We start from the raw sequence: 18540 nt of genomic DNA, 5'->3' as shown, positions 1-18540 counted from the left end.
CCCCCCCTCCTCTGAGACTCCCCACTTCCCCTCCCCCTCCTCTCCGGCCAAGGCACCCTCCCCCGTGTAATGGGAGCCCAAGCCCACACGTGCGTGCACACAATCACACACACAGCCCTGCCTGCTGCCCCAACTCCGGGGGCCCGGCCTTGAAAGAGAACCGCTTTCATTTACAAATAAATCTTTTTGTTTGTTTTAGATGTGTTTGCTTTTTACAGGGAGGAGGGCCTTAGTTAGCTTCACTAACAGCCCAGGCCTGGGAACTCACATCCCCCTCCACCCCACCCTTCCACTGCCATCAGGTCCCAATTTTCACGTCCTGCTCCTGCCTCCTGGGGGGCCCTGAGTGGAGGCCCCCAGCTGTGGGCAACGCTGGTTCCCCCCCATACACCCCCTGGGGAGAAGAGTGCACCCCCGGGGGCGCGGCCCAAAGAGCATCCCCCAGCCCACCCACATGCCTCCCCAGGGGACCTTGCTGCGGCAAAGACATTGTTCATCAATACGGGTGAGCTCGGTCTGAATGGAAACTTACTTCTCCATCAAAGGGAAGAAGTAAGAGAAAGAGTAGAGGGTAAGAAAGAAGGAAGTGGGGCAAGGCCTCTCGGCCGCGGTGAGGACTGAGGTTTTACTTGTTGAAAGTACAGTCACGCCCTCCCCAGAGCCACCCTCTTTGCTGATGATGACGATGAGGGAAGGGGCTGCTCGCCGGCCATTGTAGGGGCTGAGGCTGTGGTGTCCCTGGAGCTGTTAGTTATGGTCATCATAACACCTCTGTTTACCCCCCTGGGGGACGGCCTTGCTCCCGAGCTCAGGCCTGGGTGTGGGGCTGTGTCCCTGCCCTGGTCGCCTCCCGGTTGGCAACCCCAGGGAAATCCTCAGCTTCCCTGGCCGTAAAATGCGTGGCTCGGGCCAGAGTGATGTCCAGCCGTAACATCGTGATTCAGTAGTCACCTGGGCAGTGAAAGGCATTACGAGACTCATCTGGCTGGTTCAGGTATGAAGCCCTCTTTCTCCCAAATTCCCCTGGTAATTTTCCATCAGGCAAACACCATATTTCCATATGTGGAATCCGGTCTCTGTTTGGGGTCAGGGGTGGGGGCATTGGCTTCTTGTGACCCACCCACCCAGGGCCCTGGGGTCCTGCCTCAGCTGGCTGGGCTAAAGCCAGGCTTCCAGAGGATTCCAGGCTGGGACAGAAATCAGAAACCCGAGCGAAGTGAATTCGCCACAGTTAATACAGTCTGGGGCCTGAGACTGACTCACATTCATTGATTCATTCGTTCATTCAGAAATAGGTCATAAACCACCTGTTCTGTGCCAGACCCCGTGATAGGCACCTAGAAGAAAACAAGATGAACTGGACAGGATTTATACCACCACCATCGTCACCCAAAATAAAGACAAGAAACATCAGAGCTTTTATTAAAAAAAATGAGACTTTTATAAAAGTCAGTACAGGGCAAGATGGGAAAGGGAGAAAAGCCAAAAGAGAGGTGATATAAAGTGCTGTCCAGTTTCAGGTAAGATTTGCAAAATCCCGCATGCCCCTCCCAGGCCTTCCTTGAGCATCCATAGCTTCTTCAAGAAGCAGCCTCTAAGAACACCGACTGCAAACCCTCAACCTCGGGCCTGAAAAAGGGCTATTGTCCTGAGCTCCTGTGTCCCACGGAGGGCTAAGGAGGCGCTAGGCAAGAAGACTCAATGTCGAGGAGACTCACAACGTAAGCGCCCTTTCCCACCCTCTCACCCCACTGCAGCCACTGTGGGCCTGCCTCCCCCTGCCCCCCATGACTAACTAGAACCTGATGGCCCGGGTCTTTCTCTGAGCTGCATCTTTGTTCCTACAGTGGGAGCGGGGTCGGGGGTGGGGGGCGTGAGGGGATGCTCAGGGCCTCTAAGAGCTCACTTCCCTGCAATCCTGGCTGGTCCCCCTCCTCCCCATCTCAATAACCCCCTGCACCAGGCTGGGGCCAGCCCAGCTCCCTGACCACAGGTCCAAGAACTGGAGGGAAGAGAGGATGAAGAGGGTCCTGGGTAGAGAGGGTCGGGAAGAGGCCCGGGAGAGGAGGCGGGTGGATGGCACGTGGGGTGGAGACACCACCTGGCTGGGAGTTCGACACCTCCATCTCCTGGGTTCTTCCCGGCCATAAGCTCCGGCTCGGGGTGGTTACAGGGACCGGGACCTTGGGGACAGGCCTCACCTCTGTGACCCCTTCCCCCATGCACATTTCCACCAAGCTCTCCTTGGAGGAGGGAGGGAGGGGCATTTAGGGGCTGGAACACAACGATGGGGAGAGGAGAGGGAGTCACCGGAGGGCGAGCAGGTGCCTTCTCCCAGCAGCCGGGCGGGGGTGGGCGGAGACCCAGGCCAAGGCTCGGGGCCCATCTGAGCATGTCGCCTGCTAAGGAGGAGCAGAGGTGGGGGAGGGGAGGAAGGGGAGGTGAATAAATAATGGGAAATAAAACTTCATGAAGCAGAAAATAAAAGGCAGATTATACAGATGTGGCAATTTGAAGGATCATTGCCTCTGTCCTCTTTTTAACTGCTGTATCTGGAGGTTTGAAGCACCTTATCCCCTCCCCTCCCTCTGCCAGGTCCCCGCCTGGCTGGAGGGCCCTACGCGTGCCTTGGCACCTCAAACACTCAGCCGGTGGCATCTCCTAGCACCACACGCTGCTGCCCAGCCTGGGCCTGCGGGGCTGGGGCACGGGGTGAAAGGGTAGAAGGGTGGGCTGGGCGTTTTGGGGTGAAGACCCGAGTGAGGGGTGACTGGGGAAAAAGGGGAGCATTTGTGAGAGTGGAGTGTGGGTGAGGGCGGGGTTGGTTATGGGGAATCTGGATGATCAGGAACAAGGTGGGAATTTGGAGGGGCCTGAGGAAGGTTACCCCTTGCGAAAAGGGGGTTTGGATGAGGTCTGGCCTGAGGGTGAGATCCAAACTTCTGTATCTTCGTGCCGGCAGCTTCTTTCTCGTCTTCATCAAAATTCATTTGTTAAGCCTCCATTTGACACCGTGCCAGGTGCTATATAAACAGACATGGTCCCTGCCCTTAAGGAATTTCCAGCCTAAGACACACACACAAGCTGACATTTTGTTTATTTTATTTTAAATATTAATGTATTCCCACCTTGTTCCAGAGGGGATTTGAGACAGCTCACAGGAAATGCATGCAATAAATTAGTGAAATACAAATAAGAAATAAAGCATCAGGAGCACAGAAAATATAGAATGGGTGGAAGAGTGGGTCCTGAGCGGCTGCACCTGAGCTGCACATCGGCCTGGAGTCTCTCGGCGGCCAGGTGAAAGGGTTGTCACGGTCACTTACCAGGCCTCATTCGCTCAGGGAGGGAGTCAGCGCCTCTCTGTGCATGTACCTCCCCCCCAACCCTGTCTGTGTCACACCAGATGGGGACAAAGAGATCCAGAAAATCAGAAGCTTCTACCTGACACCCAAGGTGAAGCAAAGGCCCATCTGGCTCAAATCTCCTCATCATCCTGGTATGTTGTCTTTCAAAGCAATGGACGACCTGTCACAGAATCATTCATAGAAAAGGGGAGTCAGCCGGGGACAGGTTTAGGGGAGATGATCCTAAGTTCACTCTCCCGTGTAATCAGTAACATCTGTACAGAAATTTACCATTTCCAGGAGGATTTGTTGAGGGACCACGTCCTGCAGACAGAAGTCCAGGTCTGAAATTCAGAGGAAAGATCAGGACTGAGAGCTTAGATTTGGAGGCTTTTCCCAGAAGCTAAAGCGACAGTCCTGTGGTCAGCCAGGTGAGATCTCTGAGAGTCCCCCTTGGGAAAAGGCTGAGTTCAGGCTGGGCGGAGGGGGGAGGTGACAAGCGGAGGGAAGACAGAAAAGAACATGCAAGAAAGCAGAAGACGAACCAGGAGAACATGGAGTACCGGAAGCCCAGGGAGGATAAAGTTTTGAGATTTACCTTTTTCGACACCAGGAGTCAGGCCCTGGGATACGATGGAAAACAACCAGCCCTGTTCCCGCCCTTGGGAGGTTTATGTTCTACTGGGAGCAAAGAGACAGGAAAGACAGGAGGGGAGGGCAGGGGAGGGGCGTAGAAAGTTAGGCTTTGATGTGATAGGGAATACCGGGGCGAGAAAGACTCAAGGAAGGCTTCACGGAGGAGATGGCATGTGGACGGCAATGGATTTTGCCTCTTCCCAGTCCTAGCACTCCGGATTGCTCAGCAGCTGGTCCCAGTCTCCATCCTTTGGGTGGCATTGCCTCCACACCCCACCCCCATCTCGGAAGGAGGCCTCTGATTACCTTAGGCCCCTAGTGATTGGCTCAGAGGTGGGCACATGGCCCAAGGTATGCTGCTCAAAGACACCCTACCCTGGACTTGAGTTTGAAATTTCCAACGAGCAGATATTCTCTGCGCGCCAGATTTGTACCAAGAAGAGGGAGTCTTGGGAGCTCTTGGGGCCACCTCGGTACCGTGAGGGTTGCTCCTGCCCTCCTAGGCCTGGGAGCAAGAGAGAAACAGGTTCCTGGCTCAGTGTGGAGCCCGACCTGGACACAGACTGTCCAGTTACTGGAGCCAAACAATGTCCTATTCTGCTAAAGCCCATGTGAGGTTACATCTGTCACTTACAAAGTCCAGGCAGAGGGAGAGCTGAGCGCAGAGGCCCAGCCTCGGAGCAGGACGCCACGTTTGAGGGCAGAATGTAAACCGGAGTCCAGAGGCGGGAGGGTGCCTGAGGAAGGCCAGTAAGGCCGGTACTAATAGCTAACAGGCTTTCCTTCTGTGCCAGGCATTGTTCTGAGCTGTTTACGTGCATAATTTCACTTAATCCTCACAAGGACTCTGTGAGGTAAGTAGTGCTATTATCCGCATTTTATAGAGAAGCAAATGGAAGCACAAGAAACTAACAAACTGGCCGGATCACACTGGGCCTCGTGCAGGTTCCACAGGTCAGGGGGCAGCTGGGGCCGAGGGTCGCTGAGAGGTGAGGAAGCTGGGAAGACTTTGGATTTGATGATTGAGGGTCATCAGTGGGGAGCAGTGGCTGGAGGCCAACGTGCCAGGTGTGAACGGGACCGGGGGAGGGAGGGAAAGGGCTGGCAAAGACCACACATCCGTGGATCTCGGCTACAGGCATCAGATGGTCAAGTGCAGGCTTTTCTTTTTCCTCATGATGGCGATACTTCAAGTTGTTTTCGAGGAAAGATAATGAAGGGGTAGAGCATAGGCTGAAAACCCAAACGGGACCCCTGAGGGCGAGGTCAGGGTAGGCAGGACATGGGGAGGGAGAGGGGTGTGGGCACGAGTGGTGGGGGGCGGGTCAGTTCCAGGAATGCAGGGAGCATCGCTTCCTCAGAAGACAGGGAACAGGTAGAGATGGGGGCCAGTTAGATGCAGGATAGCTGGAGGCAAAGGTGTTGGCAGAGGGGGCGGTGGGAAGGGGCCCTTACTCAGAGTGTGGCATTCAGGAAACCCCCTAAGTACGGGCAGCAAGCAAGTTGGGGGGTCGGGGGAAGGGAGAGGGATGTGGCCAGATGTGGATGGCCAGGTTGTGCCAAGGTTCCAGGGCATTCTCTTCCCCCCCCTCCCCATTTTATTTTAGACTTACAGAAAATTTGCATGCATAGTATAAAACATCTCCAGGCCATAATCTACCCTATTCTAGGCTCACTTACTCAAGTCGTTCCATCTTCTTAAAGCCAAACTCCCAGACTGTCTCCCAAGCCATGAGCCCGTCACTCTTCTGCTGGAAACCCACCCTCCTGGGCTGCACACCAGGTCCTTTACGATCCAGCTTCGGCCCACCCTGACCACCGTGTGTCTCTCACTCTATCCCACCTCAACCCTCCAGCCCAGCTCCTGCCGAGCAGGACACGTCCCACTTGTTTCCATCTGGCTCGGAGCCCCCAGAGGAAAGGACCCAGGCCTCGGGCCCTAATGATTTTAACTCCTCCCTGGTGCCTGGCAAACAACAAACAAATGAATGTCTTCAGCAGAAAACCAGATGGAGCAGAGATGCTGAGAGACCAGGAAGAGGTTACATCTGGGGTATCTCCTGGTTAGCTGAACTCCCTAGGTGGGAAAGGAGGAACTGAGGGCAAACTTCAACCAGCCTTATGGAGTCTGAGCTGTTCACCAAGAACCTGTGCCCAGCCCCTTCTCCTGCGAAGATATGGACCAACCCAGTGCTGAGTGGGAAAGAAGAGTAGGGTGGAGACGAGGTGAGTCTAGGCCCGTGGGGTTTGATCCGTTCCATACCCAGGCCTGGGACTGGGGACTCATTTGGTTTCCATTTTTGTAGGTTCCTTGGGACAGTTCTGTAGGGAGTTCTAGGCTGTCCCCATAAGGCTCCAGAAACTTCTTCCTCTCCATCTGCAGGAAGATGTCAAAGTCCCAACCCTTTGCTTGGATCAGACCTCCCTAGATGGTGGGAGGCCTGGCTGGGCCACTGTGGGTTTGGGGAAGTGGAAGGGCCTGGTTCTGGTGGGGGGGGGGCAGGGGGGGGCACCCTAACTTCCTGTTCTTCCGGGAGCACAGCTGTGGCTGGACAACTGGGCCGCCCAGGCTTAGAAGATGCAAGCCCGCCCCCTGGTGGTCACATGTCATAACCACAGCCCAACAACCCATCTCCACCTCCCCAGGCCTCCAGGCCAGCGGGGGCCTGGGCAGCACTGGCCAGAGGGGGACCCGGCAGCCACGGTCACCTGGCTCTGAAGGCCTCACACGTCCGGGGGGAAAGGGAGATGCCAGTTCTACAAGAGCAAAGAAGCATGGAAATGTCACACACATGCACCCATGCAAACAAACCTCTGCCTTTTATTCGGGTTTTAGAAATAAGCATACAGGTCAGTGAGGTCGAATAACCCACTCACGGCCATTCAGCCTGTAAGCATCGCTCCTGGGCCAAGTCACGTCCACCTGGCGCTAGGCTCCCACCTCAATCAAATGAGACGACCGGACTCTGCCGTGACTGTTAACTGCCACTGCACATCAAGAGTTGCCCAGGGAGTCTTAAAAATACCTATTGGTGTCCCTGACCCAGACCTACTGTATCTGAATCCCTGGGTGTAGGATGGGAATGTCTCCAGCGTGTCTCTACACTGCCAACTGGGAACCAGAGAGCAGGATGGTCATCTCCTGGAGGCCAGGGTTGTGCTTAATCCGTGTTTGAATCCCATAGTACTGGCCCATAAAAGGTAGCTAATATTACTTGTGAAATGAAAGAATGAACACTTGAGTGGATAAGTAAATGATTCTGAGGTCCCCTCCAGCTGTGACAGCCTACATATGTGGCTCCTGCACATGCTCAGTGTGTTACATACACGGCCACAGACATGCACACGCACACGCACGCACACACGGCAAGGGGGATGCGGCCTGCCACCCTGCAGGTGGCCCCAGCTGCCCGGAATTGGCTGACCCTCCCCTCCCCCTACACTCGTACACACCTCCTTCTCTGTTGGCATTTATTGTGCACGCTTTGGGTGTGTGGCCCGGCCCTGGGCCCCGGCCGTGGCCCCCAAGTGCCAGCCCCACCTGGTGGAGTTCCAGGCTGGTTACAAGCATGAAGGGGAGGACAGGGCCGGCAGGAAGGCCGGAGGGGCCGTGCGTCAGCCAGCAGGCGGGCAGTGGAGAGGCCCCTCTTGGCGGGCCGCCTGCTCGCACACTTGGCTGAACAGAGACAATGGTGGCTGTCCTTGCAGCCCAGCCTCCTTCCCACAGGCAGAGCCTCAGGTCCGCGAGGGCCCGGAACCTCCCCCAGAGAACAGCCCAGCTGGGAGCCAGCCCGAGGGAGCACGAGGGGACTTCCCAGGCAGGGTGGCAAAGGCCCCTGGGAGCAGGCTGGGGCAGGGGAGGGGTCCGGAAGGGTCCTGGAGCCCCTCGGGAACGGAGCTTTCAGGGAAGGGGTGTGTGGGAAGGGAGACAGGCCTCCACCCGCCCCCCCCCCCCAACTCTCCAGAGCCCCCAGGGGATGCGAATGTGTCACCACCTCTTACCCTCAGCCTCCCTAGGGTCTGAACCCGGAGAGAACTCCTTCCCTGCTCTGGGGAGGCAGAGGCCCCTCGTTCCAGGGCTCTCCACCGAGCTCTGGAGGCCGCCACCCCTTCCGGCCCTCACTGACCGCCATTGGCTCTGCTCTGATGATCAGCAATTGGCCGTGGAAGGCAGGGCCTCTCTCGTTTGCCCACTGCGAGTGGGTGATGTGTGGGAGAGGAGACAAAGGCCGGGGCCCCAGGGTCAGCCTCACTGAGCCCTTGAACTCGCCGCATCCCTGCCCCTACCCAGAAGGCTGTCCCCCCAGTGGGCGGGGCCTGGTTGGGGTCTCCCAGGACCTCTCCCAGCAGGCCACGTGATTCCCAGAGCAAGACCACCCTCAGGGCTGAGGCTCCCCTAGCTTGTCTGCCCAGAGGGCTCTGCTGCCCCAGCCTCTGTCCCAGAGGCCGGGGGTCCCCGAGCACTCTGACTCTCAAATAAGCACTGAGCTGCCCGCAGGCCTGGGAAAGGTGTCCGCTGTGGTTTCTGAAGGGATGGAGGGTGACATGGGATGAACTGTGGGAGTGGAGCCAAATTCCTGACCTCCCATCGCCCTCGGGAGCAGCCAGGGGCGGGGCAGCAGTATTAGGAAAACTCCTGTGTACGAGGGAGGGAAGGAGGACCACAGGGAAGCAAGGCTGTCCTTCAGCGGGGGGAGGGGCGGGGCCTCATCACCATCATGCACCCGCTGAGACAAGGCTCTTCCTCGGGGCTTCATCCCACATCCACCCCAGGCCGTGGGGGGCAGAGTCGGTGAGGGGGCACCCGCTTCACAGCTGATTGCGGTTCCGCTTGGGGATGATCTTCCGGTAGGTTCTGCGCTCTGAGATGTTGCGCTTGACCTTGGCCGTGGTGGGGGCCTCATCCAGGTGCAGGGACGGGCTGGAGTGGGACTTCTTCAGGCTGGGCTTGGACTCCTGCGGGTCTCCGGCCTCCTTCCCCAGCTGCTCTTCCCACAGGTCCAGGTCATCCGACGGGCTGTGCAGACGGGCCACCAGCAGCTGCAGGTAGGTCTCGTAACGGGTTTTCTGCAACACACGGGTCCCGCCACCTTAGCACCACCCTGGCTCCAGGTCGGGAGGGGCCTGGGATCGTGAGGGACAGACAGCTCACATGTGAATGATGCTATGGCGATAAAGACTCCTGCAGAAAGAGCGCCGGGCCAAAGGCTAGCATCTGCTTGAGCAACCGGGTCTGCAGACCCTGCCGTGCCCTGGGTGTTTTATAGTTACACCTGTAAGTCCAGCCCTGGTCTAACAGCCAACCCCGTGTAGTGCTGTAACTGACATCTCTGGAGCACGTTACATCGCTGAGACACTAAAAGATCCGTAACCCGCTAGGCCCGAGATCTGTGCAGCACTGTACACAAACAGCACACATCTGTACTCAACCCTAATTGAGTCTGTGTGCCGTTTTAACAATTGGCATCTGGAGAGTATGACGTTAACTACCCTCATCTGTTTAACACTCCTTGGGCCTCTGTAACTAGCATCCTTCGGCTACAGTTCCCAGTTTACCTAGTGCTTTCCCACCCTCCAGCCTGCTGGATCCTCAACCCAGCCCTGGGAGGTTGGGTGGGAGTCACTGCTCTGCTTTGTAAAGAGGGAAGTGAGGCCTAGGGAGGGGTGGGCCTTGCTAAAGGTCCCAGCTGGTCAGTCAGTGGTAGGGAGAGGCTGGAATGCTACGGGCAGAGCTGGGTCCTATCGGCCACACGCCGGGGCCTCTGGGAAGTGGCGCGCTCCCAGCCATGGATGCAGCCAGCGCGCCAAAGGGATAAGCCAGAAAGAAAGGGAGAGGGCAGCGCGAGGGCCGGTGGGCACAGCCAGGAGGTGACACTGACGCTCCCTTCTCCCCTCTCTGCCCCTGGGTGGCCTCTGACCCCTTCTGTTCCCACACTGCCCCTCACCTACCCTCCTCCTGAATTTGGGTGCAGGGTGGGTGTTGGGTGGGAAAAAATATCTCAGCATCGATCAGAGAGCTAATAAAGGTCATTCCTTAGTTACGACCATACACGAGGCACGGATGTAACTGGAGTCTCTTGAAAATGTGTCAGGTTTGGACAAGTCGCTTAATCTCTCTGTGCCTCAGTTTCCTCATCTGTAAAATGAGGATCACCGCCCCTACCCCCAGAGTGGTTAGATAATAAGATAATCCATGCAATGCAAGCTTCTGAAATATTGCCTATTATTATTATTAGGTAGGTATTAGGAGAAATAATTCTGTTAAAATATAGCTTTCCCTTCAATGTAGGAAAAGCCAAATATACTCTTAGGAGAAAAAACATGTATGAAAATAACATTCCCTAAGAGTGTTTCCAGACAAACAGCTGCTATGTGCCCCCAGGACAAGAAGGGAAGCGGCCCGAGTGCACACGGACACACACACTTTGCGCACGCGTGTGCACACACTCGTGCGCAGACAGCGCACACAGCACCCCGTGTTCTCCCAGGAGCACCTCCCCCTGCCCTGAGCCAAGGCTGCAGGGACGGCCACGGCCACGAGAGGGCGGCAGAGGGTCCAGGCGGAAGGTGAGGCGCGGGCACCTCACCTCGTACTCCAGGTACTCCTTCCGCAAGCGGTAGTCCTCCAGCTCTCGGCCGCGGCCCCGCCGCTCCGGTAAGTTTCTCTGCAGATCCAGCAGGTCGTCGGAGGCAGCATCCAGGCAGCTCTCGTGGGATCGATGCTGCTCCTCCTGGGAGCGGGAGGCAGTGGGGGAAGCTGCTCCAAGCCCTCCCACTCCGTTCCGGGCCCAGGTGGGCAGCCCAAGAATCCCCCCCAACACCCCCCTCCCCCGCCTCCGTTCCTGGGCCCAGGTGTACAGCTCGATCCCCGATCCCGGGCCTAGGGGTTCAGCCCATCCCTCCCCCTCCCCAGCCCTTTTCCTAGGCCAGCTGCACCGCCTCTCATGTCCCTCCTAGTCCTCCGGGGTGCACCCCCCTCCCGCGCGACATCCCGCCCCTCCCCCGGGCCGTACCAGGGAGCTCTGGGCGGGGCCCACGGGCAGGATGGGCCGGACGAATTTGCGCTGGGAGCCCACCGCGGCGGGGAAGGGCGGCGCCGAGTGCGTGGCGGCGGCCAGGTTGATGCGCGCGATCCAGGAAGTCATCTCCTGGGCAGTGCTGCAGGGAGAGGTGGCCGTCTGTCCCCAGGACCACAGAGTCCGGTGCTATCACCTATCCCCGCCCCCAGCCTCCCGTGGTCAGCACAGCAGCCCGGCAGCTCAGGACTCCGAGCCGACAAAAGCCAGAAGTCCCGCCACTGGCCGAGGTGGTTGACCGCCGCTTGTGGTTTTTCTCAGCGGACAAAGAGGCAAATCTGGGAAGGCAATAGAGTTTATATCAAATGCCAAGAAATGATCGAGTGTTAGTGACTTCCTGGAATCCTCTGTTTGGAACTGGGAGGCTCAGTCGGACTTTCAGGGAAGAGGTGGTGCAGTGGCGGAGTGGGCCAAGGGCAGGGGACGGAAGCAGGAAGCCCCCGCTTCCAGCTGTAGCCGGACCCCGGCCAGCAGCCCATCTCAGGTGGCCTGGTCAGGACGGCACCTCCCCCCCCCCCCCAGGGCGGGGCCCGTAGCCGTCAGAGGATGAGAGGGGGGTCAGGGAGGAAAGCTGGGGCCTTGCCGCTTGCCACTTCCCCGCCACGAAACTTACGGTGCCTGGAAGAGGTAGAGGCGCCAGTCGGCCGTGCGCAGCTGGAAGACGTGCGGCTTCTTGGTGTAGTGGGTGGCGGGAGTGGCCAGCGAGTGGTGCACCCCTACCGGCTCGTCCACCATCTGCCCCAGCAAGCTCTCCCCCTCAAGGCCGTGGTCCTCTCCCTGCCACAGGGCACACGGGCTCAGAAGAGAGGTCTGCATCAGTTGCTCGTCCCCCCGTGCTGCCCGTCGCGGGTGCAGACTCCCTCCCTACCTTCAGGAAGTAGAGGACCATCCCACGCAGGACGGTGTGGAGCACCTTCCAGCCGCGCTTGCCCCACGGCGCTGCCCCAGGAGCAGAACACAAAGGTGGGTGGTGGCCCCCCCTCCGGACCCTCAGACACACACTGTCCCCCACCCCCCTTCCCCTCCACCAACTCCAGTCCCTCCCCAGGGTGTAGAGAAACATGCCCAAGCACACCGACACAACACAACACAACCGATCACAAACAGGCAGTACCGTGTCTCACACATGGGCAACCACTCTTAGACACCAAAACAGAACTATTTACAAACAACCACAAAAGCCGACGCTCATACAGACCATCCTGACTCCAAACACGCCCCCCCCCCCACCCCGCCCAGAAGCACAGCTCTTCTCAGACATCTTTCTGGTCCCATCCAGAGAGGCCCAGGGGCTCAGATGCTAGGGCAGAAGGCCTGCTTCCCCACGGTCACCTCCTGCCCTTGCTCATGTGGCTTCTCACAGCCAAATGCCAGTTCCCTGGCTGGTCACCGTACCCCAGCCCATCTGGGATCCCATTCCTGCGCTGGTCACGTGGCTGCCCGGCTCCAGAGCCTTCAACAGTCTGCAGGATGAGGCCCGGTGCACCTCACGCCATCCTCTTTCACACGCCCCGTGCTCTTTTCTCAGTGGGGATCCCTCTGCCCAACTACAAATAATCAGGCCCTCTTTTCCTCCAAGGTTCAGCTCAGAGACCACTGCGTCCCAGAAGCCTTAACTATCCTGTCCCCCACGTTCCACCCCAAAACAAAAACAGAAACCTTGCCCTCCTCCACACCCCATACTCGATGGAGGCCTCCCTACACCACGCAGCTCTTTCTTCCTTTTATCCCAGACACTGGTGTGCTTGTCTAATTCCCACCCTAGCACAGGGGTTCGGGGCGGGGGGGGGTCCCTAGGTCTGTCTTGTCTCTGCACCCCTCCCCCAGCCCCCAGCACATTACACAGACCCCGGTTCACGGTCAGCACTGGGGAAGGAACACGGGCTGCCTGTCCTCCGCCCGTGCCGTCTCTCTGCACGGTGTCCCTGAGCACGGCACTTGCACACACACACCCCCCGTTCACGGGCACACAGATGCCCCCGCATGGCAGCAGGCAGACACTCACTCTTCTTGCCATCCGCATCCTGATGCATCTTCCGGGGCAGGATGCCCTGTTTGTAGGTGGGCACCGTGGGGTCCTGGACCAGCTGGAGGAAGGGGTTGCTCATCTTGCCAGCCAGGGCAGACGGCCGGGCCTTCTCGGGCCTGGCTGCGTCTTCTTCATCCCTGGACATCAGAGAATCAGGCTGGGGGTGCTGACCGGCCAGAGGCCATCAGGAGGTGCCCACCACCACCTCAGGACCCCCATCCTCTCTCTCTTGGTGGGCAGCCACACCTCAGGACCCCCCACCCCCGAAGAAGCCCTCCGCCAAAGGCAACCCATCACTCCCTATCATCCCCACACCCTCGCCACCTCTGGCTCCTCCAGGTGTTCCCTGGCCACTGCACCCTCTTCTGAGACTGGCCCGCTGCCCCGCCTCCGGCTCCACCCACGCAGAGGGGAGCACTGTCCAGGGGCCCGAGTTCTCCAACTCAGGTGGGTGGGTGGAGGGAGGGCAGGGGAGAGGGAGGGGAGGAAAGATGGGTCTCACTTACACGGCCCACTCGAGCTTCTCGCTTCGGATAGACCAGTAGAGGGCCTGGAACAGAAACACACAGGTGGGCCCGGGAGCCTCGGGCCGTGGGGCGCACATTCTGTCTGGCAGAGGTAGGACGGGCATGCTGCAGCCTGCCGCCCCCACCCCGAGGCAGCTGCCCTTCTGCCCCGAGCAGGAGGCAGCCCACGCACCCGCGCGTCCGCGCACACGTGCAGCAATGTACGGGGCATTTGCCGTGTGCCGAGCGCTGTGCTGGGAGCTAGAGACACAAGGATGATCAAAGCAATCCTCGTCCTTACTTGAGCTTAGCGAGGCCTGAACTAGTTCCCTTGAAGGGGAAACGAATCACCCACACACCATCCTGCCCAGAGAGATCTGACGCTACAGGAACAGCTGACTACAGGGGCAGTCAGTGTACGGTGAGTGAATGAATAAACGAGGTGCTGTGACTTTGAAATGATATGACCAAGAGTACTCACATCAATGTGGCTGGCTGGCTTTTGTAGCCCTGGCCACGCCTTAGTGGGGCACCGGGCACCTAGTAAGTGTTCAATTAATGTTCACTGACTAGACAAAAGAATAAATGCTCTAACTGCTTAGGAAAGCAGACTGTGGGCCAGGCCCTGGGCTAAGCAGGTTGTGATAACAACCCTGTAACATGGTCACTGGCCCCGGAGGAACTTGCCTTGGCCAAGGAGTGAGCTGCCCAAGACTAGAATCCAAACTCTGGAACCTCTGGCTCCCGAATCCTAGCTCTAGACTTTTACCACTTGAAGCTTTGCCCTGAGAACCAAAAACCAGTGCTTCTCAGACTTCACAGGCCTAAGAATCACCCAGAAGCATGACAGAACATTGTAGGGGCCCAGCCTGAGATTCTGATTCAGTAGGTCCAGGGCGGGGGGCCTGTGTATTCACACAAGCTAATAAATTCCAAGGTGATGCTGATACTGCTGGCCCGGGGCCCACACTTTTAGTTCCCTTCGGTAAGGAAGGCCTGTCCTCTCAAGGATGTTTCGGCAAAGCCAGGCATGAGCTCACATTCCCCTTGGGACAAAGAGCCAAGGCTCCAGGCCCTGAGCAGCCCCCGTGCCGTACCTTGAGCACTTCCTTGGGGAAGTTCCCGCCGTCCCGCAGGCCGTTCAGGTTGGTTATGAATTCCTGGCAGCTCATGCTCTTCCCAATGTTCTGTGGCCATGTGGAGAGGGGGGTCGCTGGCACACATGCCCGACCCCAACAGAAAGACCCCCGGCCAGCTACTCCGAACCTTCCCCAGGTCCCCAGGGCCCTCCCTGACCCCCCATCCCAGGCCTCGGTTCCCCTTTTCCAGGACCCCCCAGGCTCTCACCTGTCCATGCAGGTCCGTGTTAAGGAGCATGATGGCACAGGTCAAGGTGTGCACGCAGTCTGTCCCCCCAGGGAGAAAGCTCGTTGGAACTGGGACTCCTGCATTTCCTCTGCCCACCCTGGGCGGGGAGACCCCCAAATGCTTCTGGGCCCCCCAGAGCCCCCCCCCAAACACAATCCCACCAGCCACCACCCGGTGAACCCCCAAGCAGACTGGGGACACTTCCCTGCCATCCTTCTCCCCGGTCCCCCCAAAGGGCCGGCGTCTCCCTACCTACTGAGGAGAAAAGCCCAGGGTTGCAGTGGTAGAAGCGCTTGGAGAACTGGTAGAGGATCCGCTCCCGCTCCTGGGTCTCCCCACTGAGCACCAGGGCGTGGAGGAAGCCCCTGGAAGGAGGTCCAGAGTCCAGGCAGAGCCCAGCAGCCCCAGAGCTCAGGGCCAATCAGATTCCAGCCTCTGCTGGGGGTGCCACTGCCCCCCACCATCCCTCCCTCCTCCCCAGAGAAGGCCCCCAGGTGTTACCGGAGTGCACGGTCCAGGCTCTGGCCTCCGAACTGGAAGAAGGAAAGGTACTTCTCAGCCACCGTCCTGCTGAAGTCGTTGCTGTGGAGGGAAAGTGGGGATGAAGCCTGCTTTGGGGTTCTGGACTGGGGGCCCCAGGGCCTGCACATATCCTGGGGCCTGACGGGGGCTGGGGGGTGAGATCAAGGGAAAGGCACAGCCAGGCTGGACCCTAGTTCCCAAGAGGGCACTGGCACCCCATCCGATGCTGAGTGGGAGGGACAGGGGTTTGGGGTGGGGGGAAGGCAGGTCGCCGGGTCCGGCGGCTCTAAGCAGGGGTCGAGGGTGACACAGTGTGACTAAGAGGAAGAGGCAGGCATGGCAAGGGTCTGGGGGCAAATGGGAGAGGGGTGCAGTGGACGGGACAGGAACGAAGGCTTGAGAGGTCAGTGGTCGGGCCGGAGGGCCACAGGCGGGCAGGGAGCCCACCGGCTGCTCCCCCCCTTCCTGACTCGACCTCTGGCCTCGCTCAGGCTCAAAGCCCCTTACTTCTTCTGCAGGTAAGCGGCCACTTCGGACTTCCGGAAGCCCTCCAGGCGATAGAGGCGGGAGGCCAAGTTCCAGGCCACCTTGTCGGTCCTGACGCCATTCGCCAGCTTGTCTCCAGCTGGGGGCCTTTGGCCTTCCTCTGGGGGCTGCGCTTCGGGCACGGGGCTCTCAGGAGGGCTGCGAAAGTCCATCGGTGACCTCAGACTCCCGCTTGGGATGGATACAAAGGGGCTCTGGGTCAAGCGTCCTTGGGGTCAGTCGTAGGGGCGGGTGTGCCCAGAGTCCACGCCCAGAGCTCAGGGCAGGAGCTGGAGCTCCAGGGCCTCGTGTGGCCGGGGAAGAGCCGGACCAGGGCCTCCCCCGGGGAATAGGCAGGGTCACAGCCTGCCTGGCCTGACCTGGGCACCAGGAGGACCCAGAGAGGGCAGTATTCACACAAAGCTAGCAAGGGCTGGAGCCGAGCTTGGTACCAGCACTTCCTCAGGTGGCAGGTGCAGCCCTTTGAAGACCCCAGTGGTGTTTAGTCCGTCCCAAGGAGGGGTGGGAATACCTCCCCAAATGTCAGCAGCCACCTGTGCCCCTCACCTGTCCTGCCCTCCCCATCATGCCTCCTTGCCCCCCTTCCCCTCCCCCAGCTCCAGCCTCCAGCCTCCACTCCTAGATCTGGAGCCAAGGAAGGTGCAAGGGTGAAGCAAGAACAGAAAGCGAGACCGGCTTTAGGAATGTTGACAGCTGGGATTGCCACAGGTGGTTTCCAACCCCTGCCTTCCCGTATCGGCAGCCCTGTGGTAGAGAAGGGGGCCTTCCAGCAGGGGCTTTGGATGGTGCCCTACAGAGGGTACACAGGCCCCAGCAACCCTCACGGTAGACTCAGAGGACACTCAGAATCTCAGGGGTCACCCGGCCCAATCTCTCCCTGACTCTTGCGTTTTCCCTGCAACATTGCAACCAGGTATTGGGGTATCCTCGTTAGTGGAATGGTCATCATCCAGGTTACTGCAGTCAGGGATTGTACAGATAAGCAAAACTTATCACAGTATGAAAATGTTCACCGACAGACTACCCACTTATAAAATTCGGCTGCACTTGACAGCCCTTTCCACTTAACACAAATGTATATCTCTGCCCCCAACTGGGTCAGCGTCTTTGCTGGTAACTTCTCACTGCTTCCTGAGGTTCATCCACATCCAACAAGGCAGGGCAAACGTAACGGAAGCCAACTGAAAAGTGAAATTACAAATCTTGCCAAAAAGGATTTTATGAAGGCCATGAAAGTGATGCTGGAAGATTCCAGGGATCACCTGGGAAGCCACTGACAAGTGAGGAACGGGAAGAGTTAGTCCAGTGAACAACTGAAGAGGAGAAAATAACAATAATGACATGCTTGTCACATCTAAAGAGAGCTACTGAAGATTATCAGCTGACAAAGCCCTCAAATACTTTTACAAAAATGACCTAGTCAGTGAGTGTTGTTACTAAAATAATATCTAGATGGGAAGGCACTTTGAGGAAAAAAACCCTACAGGGCAAATATAAATTGTTATGGAATTGTATACTTTAAATGGATGGATTGTATAGTATGTGAATTATATCTTAATAAAGCTGATATTAAATAAAATAAAATAAAAATAAAATAAAATAAAATAGGACTTCCCTGGTGGTCCAGTGGTTAAGACTCCGCACTTCCACTGCAGGCGGCATAGGTTCGATCCCTGGTTGGGGAAGTTCCACATGCCACCTCAGGGCAGCCAAAAATAAAAAAATAAAATAAAATGATAAATTAAATAGACCCTTATGACCTCACTGTGAAAGTTAAGGATGAATGAAAGACATCTCATTGGGCCACCAAATTAGGCCAGGAAAATTAATCTCCTATAGCGTATTAAATATAAGATTAAATAAATTTACTTATGTAATATTTAGTGTCATTTACCAAGAAAAGCATCAATTAAACCTTTTTTCATTATTTACTATGAAAGTATGGTTCTCATTTTAGGTGATTTTACTTTTATTTGGGGTTGAATTAACTTCAATTTTTGGTATCATGAACCCTCTCTTTTTAGACACCTAGAGACTCTTCTGATTACTCTGAACTTCTTCAGGGACAGTGTAGCTTTCCAGCTGCAGAAGGAAGAGGCTTCTTTGGTTTCTGGCACTGCCTGAGGTTCACCATCACCCAATGACTTCGAGATGGGAGTGGAGTTAACCTTCCAGTTAGTCCAACACTAGGTCCACGACCTGAACCATCACTAGTCTCCCCTGGTCTCTTTCATATGACCCCGATTTGGCCAACAAAACCCCTTCCCCACGTAGAGATCCTAGGGGCTGACAGCCTTCATGCAGCATCCTTGGGGCAGGTGGACATCTAGGATGATTTTCCAGTTGGACTATTCCGACCCCTGGTCACAATTCTAGGGTTACTTAGTCCTGCTATGGACCCCAAGACCCACCATTCCTTTGGTCCCAATCCAACCTCTCCTTGCTGCTCCAGCTTCCCCTGAGACCCGAGTCAGCACCCTGGGCCTCCCAGACACATCCTCAAATTCAAA

The 18540-nt window shown here is 57.4% G+C and overlaps 1 protein-coding gene and 2 long non-coding RNA genes across 9 annotated transcripts in view; 1 reads left to right on the top strand and 2 right to left on the bottom strand.

The window, feature by feature from the left end:
• Positions 1-1761: 1761 nt before the first annotated feature.
• On the bottom strand, positions 1762-4026 carry LOC132376585 (uncharacterized). Its single transcript, XR_009506358.1, has 3 exons — positions 3946-4026; positions 3445-3691; positions 1762-2402 (listed from the first exon to the last, which is right to left on the bottom strand). It is a non-coding gene; the product is annotated as an uncharacterized LOC132376585 (long non-coding RNA).
• On the top strand, positions 3712-17961 carry LOC132376583 (uncharacterized). Of its 2 annotated transcripts, XR_009506357.1 has the most exons (7): positions 3712-3778; positions 5985-6209; positions 8982-9029; positions 10472-10638; positions 11846-12022; positions 13428-13535; positions 16003-17961. It is a non-coding gene; the product is annotated as an uncharacterized LOC132376583 (long non-coding RNA). The 2 variants fall into 2 exon arrangements; XR_009506356.1 differs by lacking the exon at positions 13428-13535.
• The window catches only part of PSD4 (pleckstrin and Sec7 domain containing 4), a 36142-nt gene continuing 24386 nt past the window's right edge, over positions 6785-18540 (bottom strand). For 4 of the 6 annotated variants that reach the window (XM_059942252.1, XM_059942250.1, XM_059942251.1 and 1 more), the window contains 12 exons: positions 15992-16201; positions 15464-15544; positions 15215-15327; positions 14942-15000; positions 14692-14781; positions 13595-13638; positions 13065-13225; positions 11928-11998; positions 11673-11836; positions 10997-11141; positions 10571-10714; positions 6785-9050 (listed from right to left, as the gene is read on the bottom strand). In XM_059942252.1, the coding sequence (XP_059798235.1) occupies positions 8793-9050; positions 10571-10714; positions 10997-11141; positions 11673-11836; positions 11928-11998; positions 13065-13225; positions 13595-13638; positions 14692-14781; positions 14942-15000; positions 15215-15327; positions 15464-15544; positions 15992-16201 (1540 nt within the window). In that variant the 3' untranslated portion in view covers positions 6785-8792. Of the gene's footprint in view, positions 9051-10570; positions 10715-10996; positions 11338-11672; positions 11837-11927; positions 11999-13064; positions 13226-13594; positions 13639-14691; positions 14782-14941; positions 15001-15214; positions 15328-15463; positions 15545-15991; positions 16202-18540 lie in introns of those variants that run through there. The other 2 variants (XM_059942254.1, XM_059942255.1) reach the window with 2 other exon arrangements.

Source organism: Balaenoptera ricei, chromosome 13 (assembly GCF_028023285.1).
Source record: "Balaenoptera ricei isolate mBalRic1 chromosome 13, mBalRic1.hap2, whole genome shotgun sequence".
Taxonomy (NCBI): Eukaryota; Metazoa; Chordata; class Mammalia; order Artiodactyla; family Balaenopteridae; genus Balaenoptera; species Balaenoptera ricei.
The sequence above is the reverse complement of the archived record's forward strand: the minus strand, read 5'-3'. Positions and strand labels throughout refer to the sequence as shown.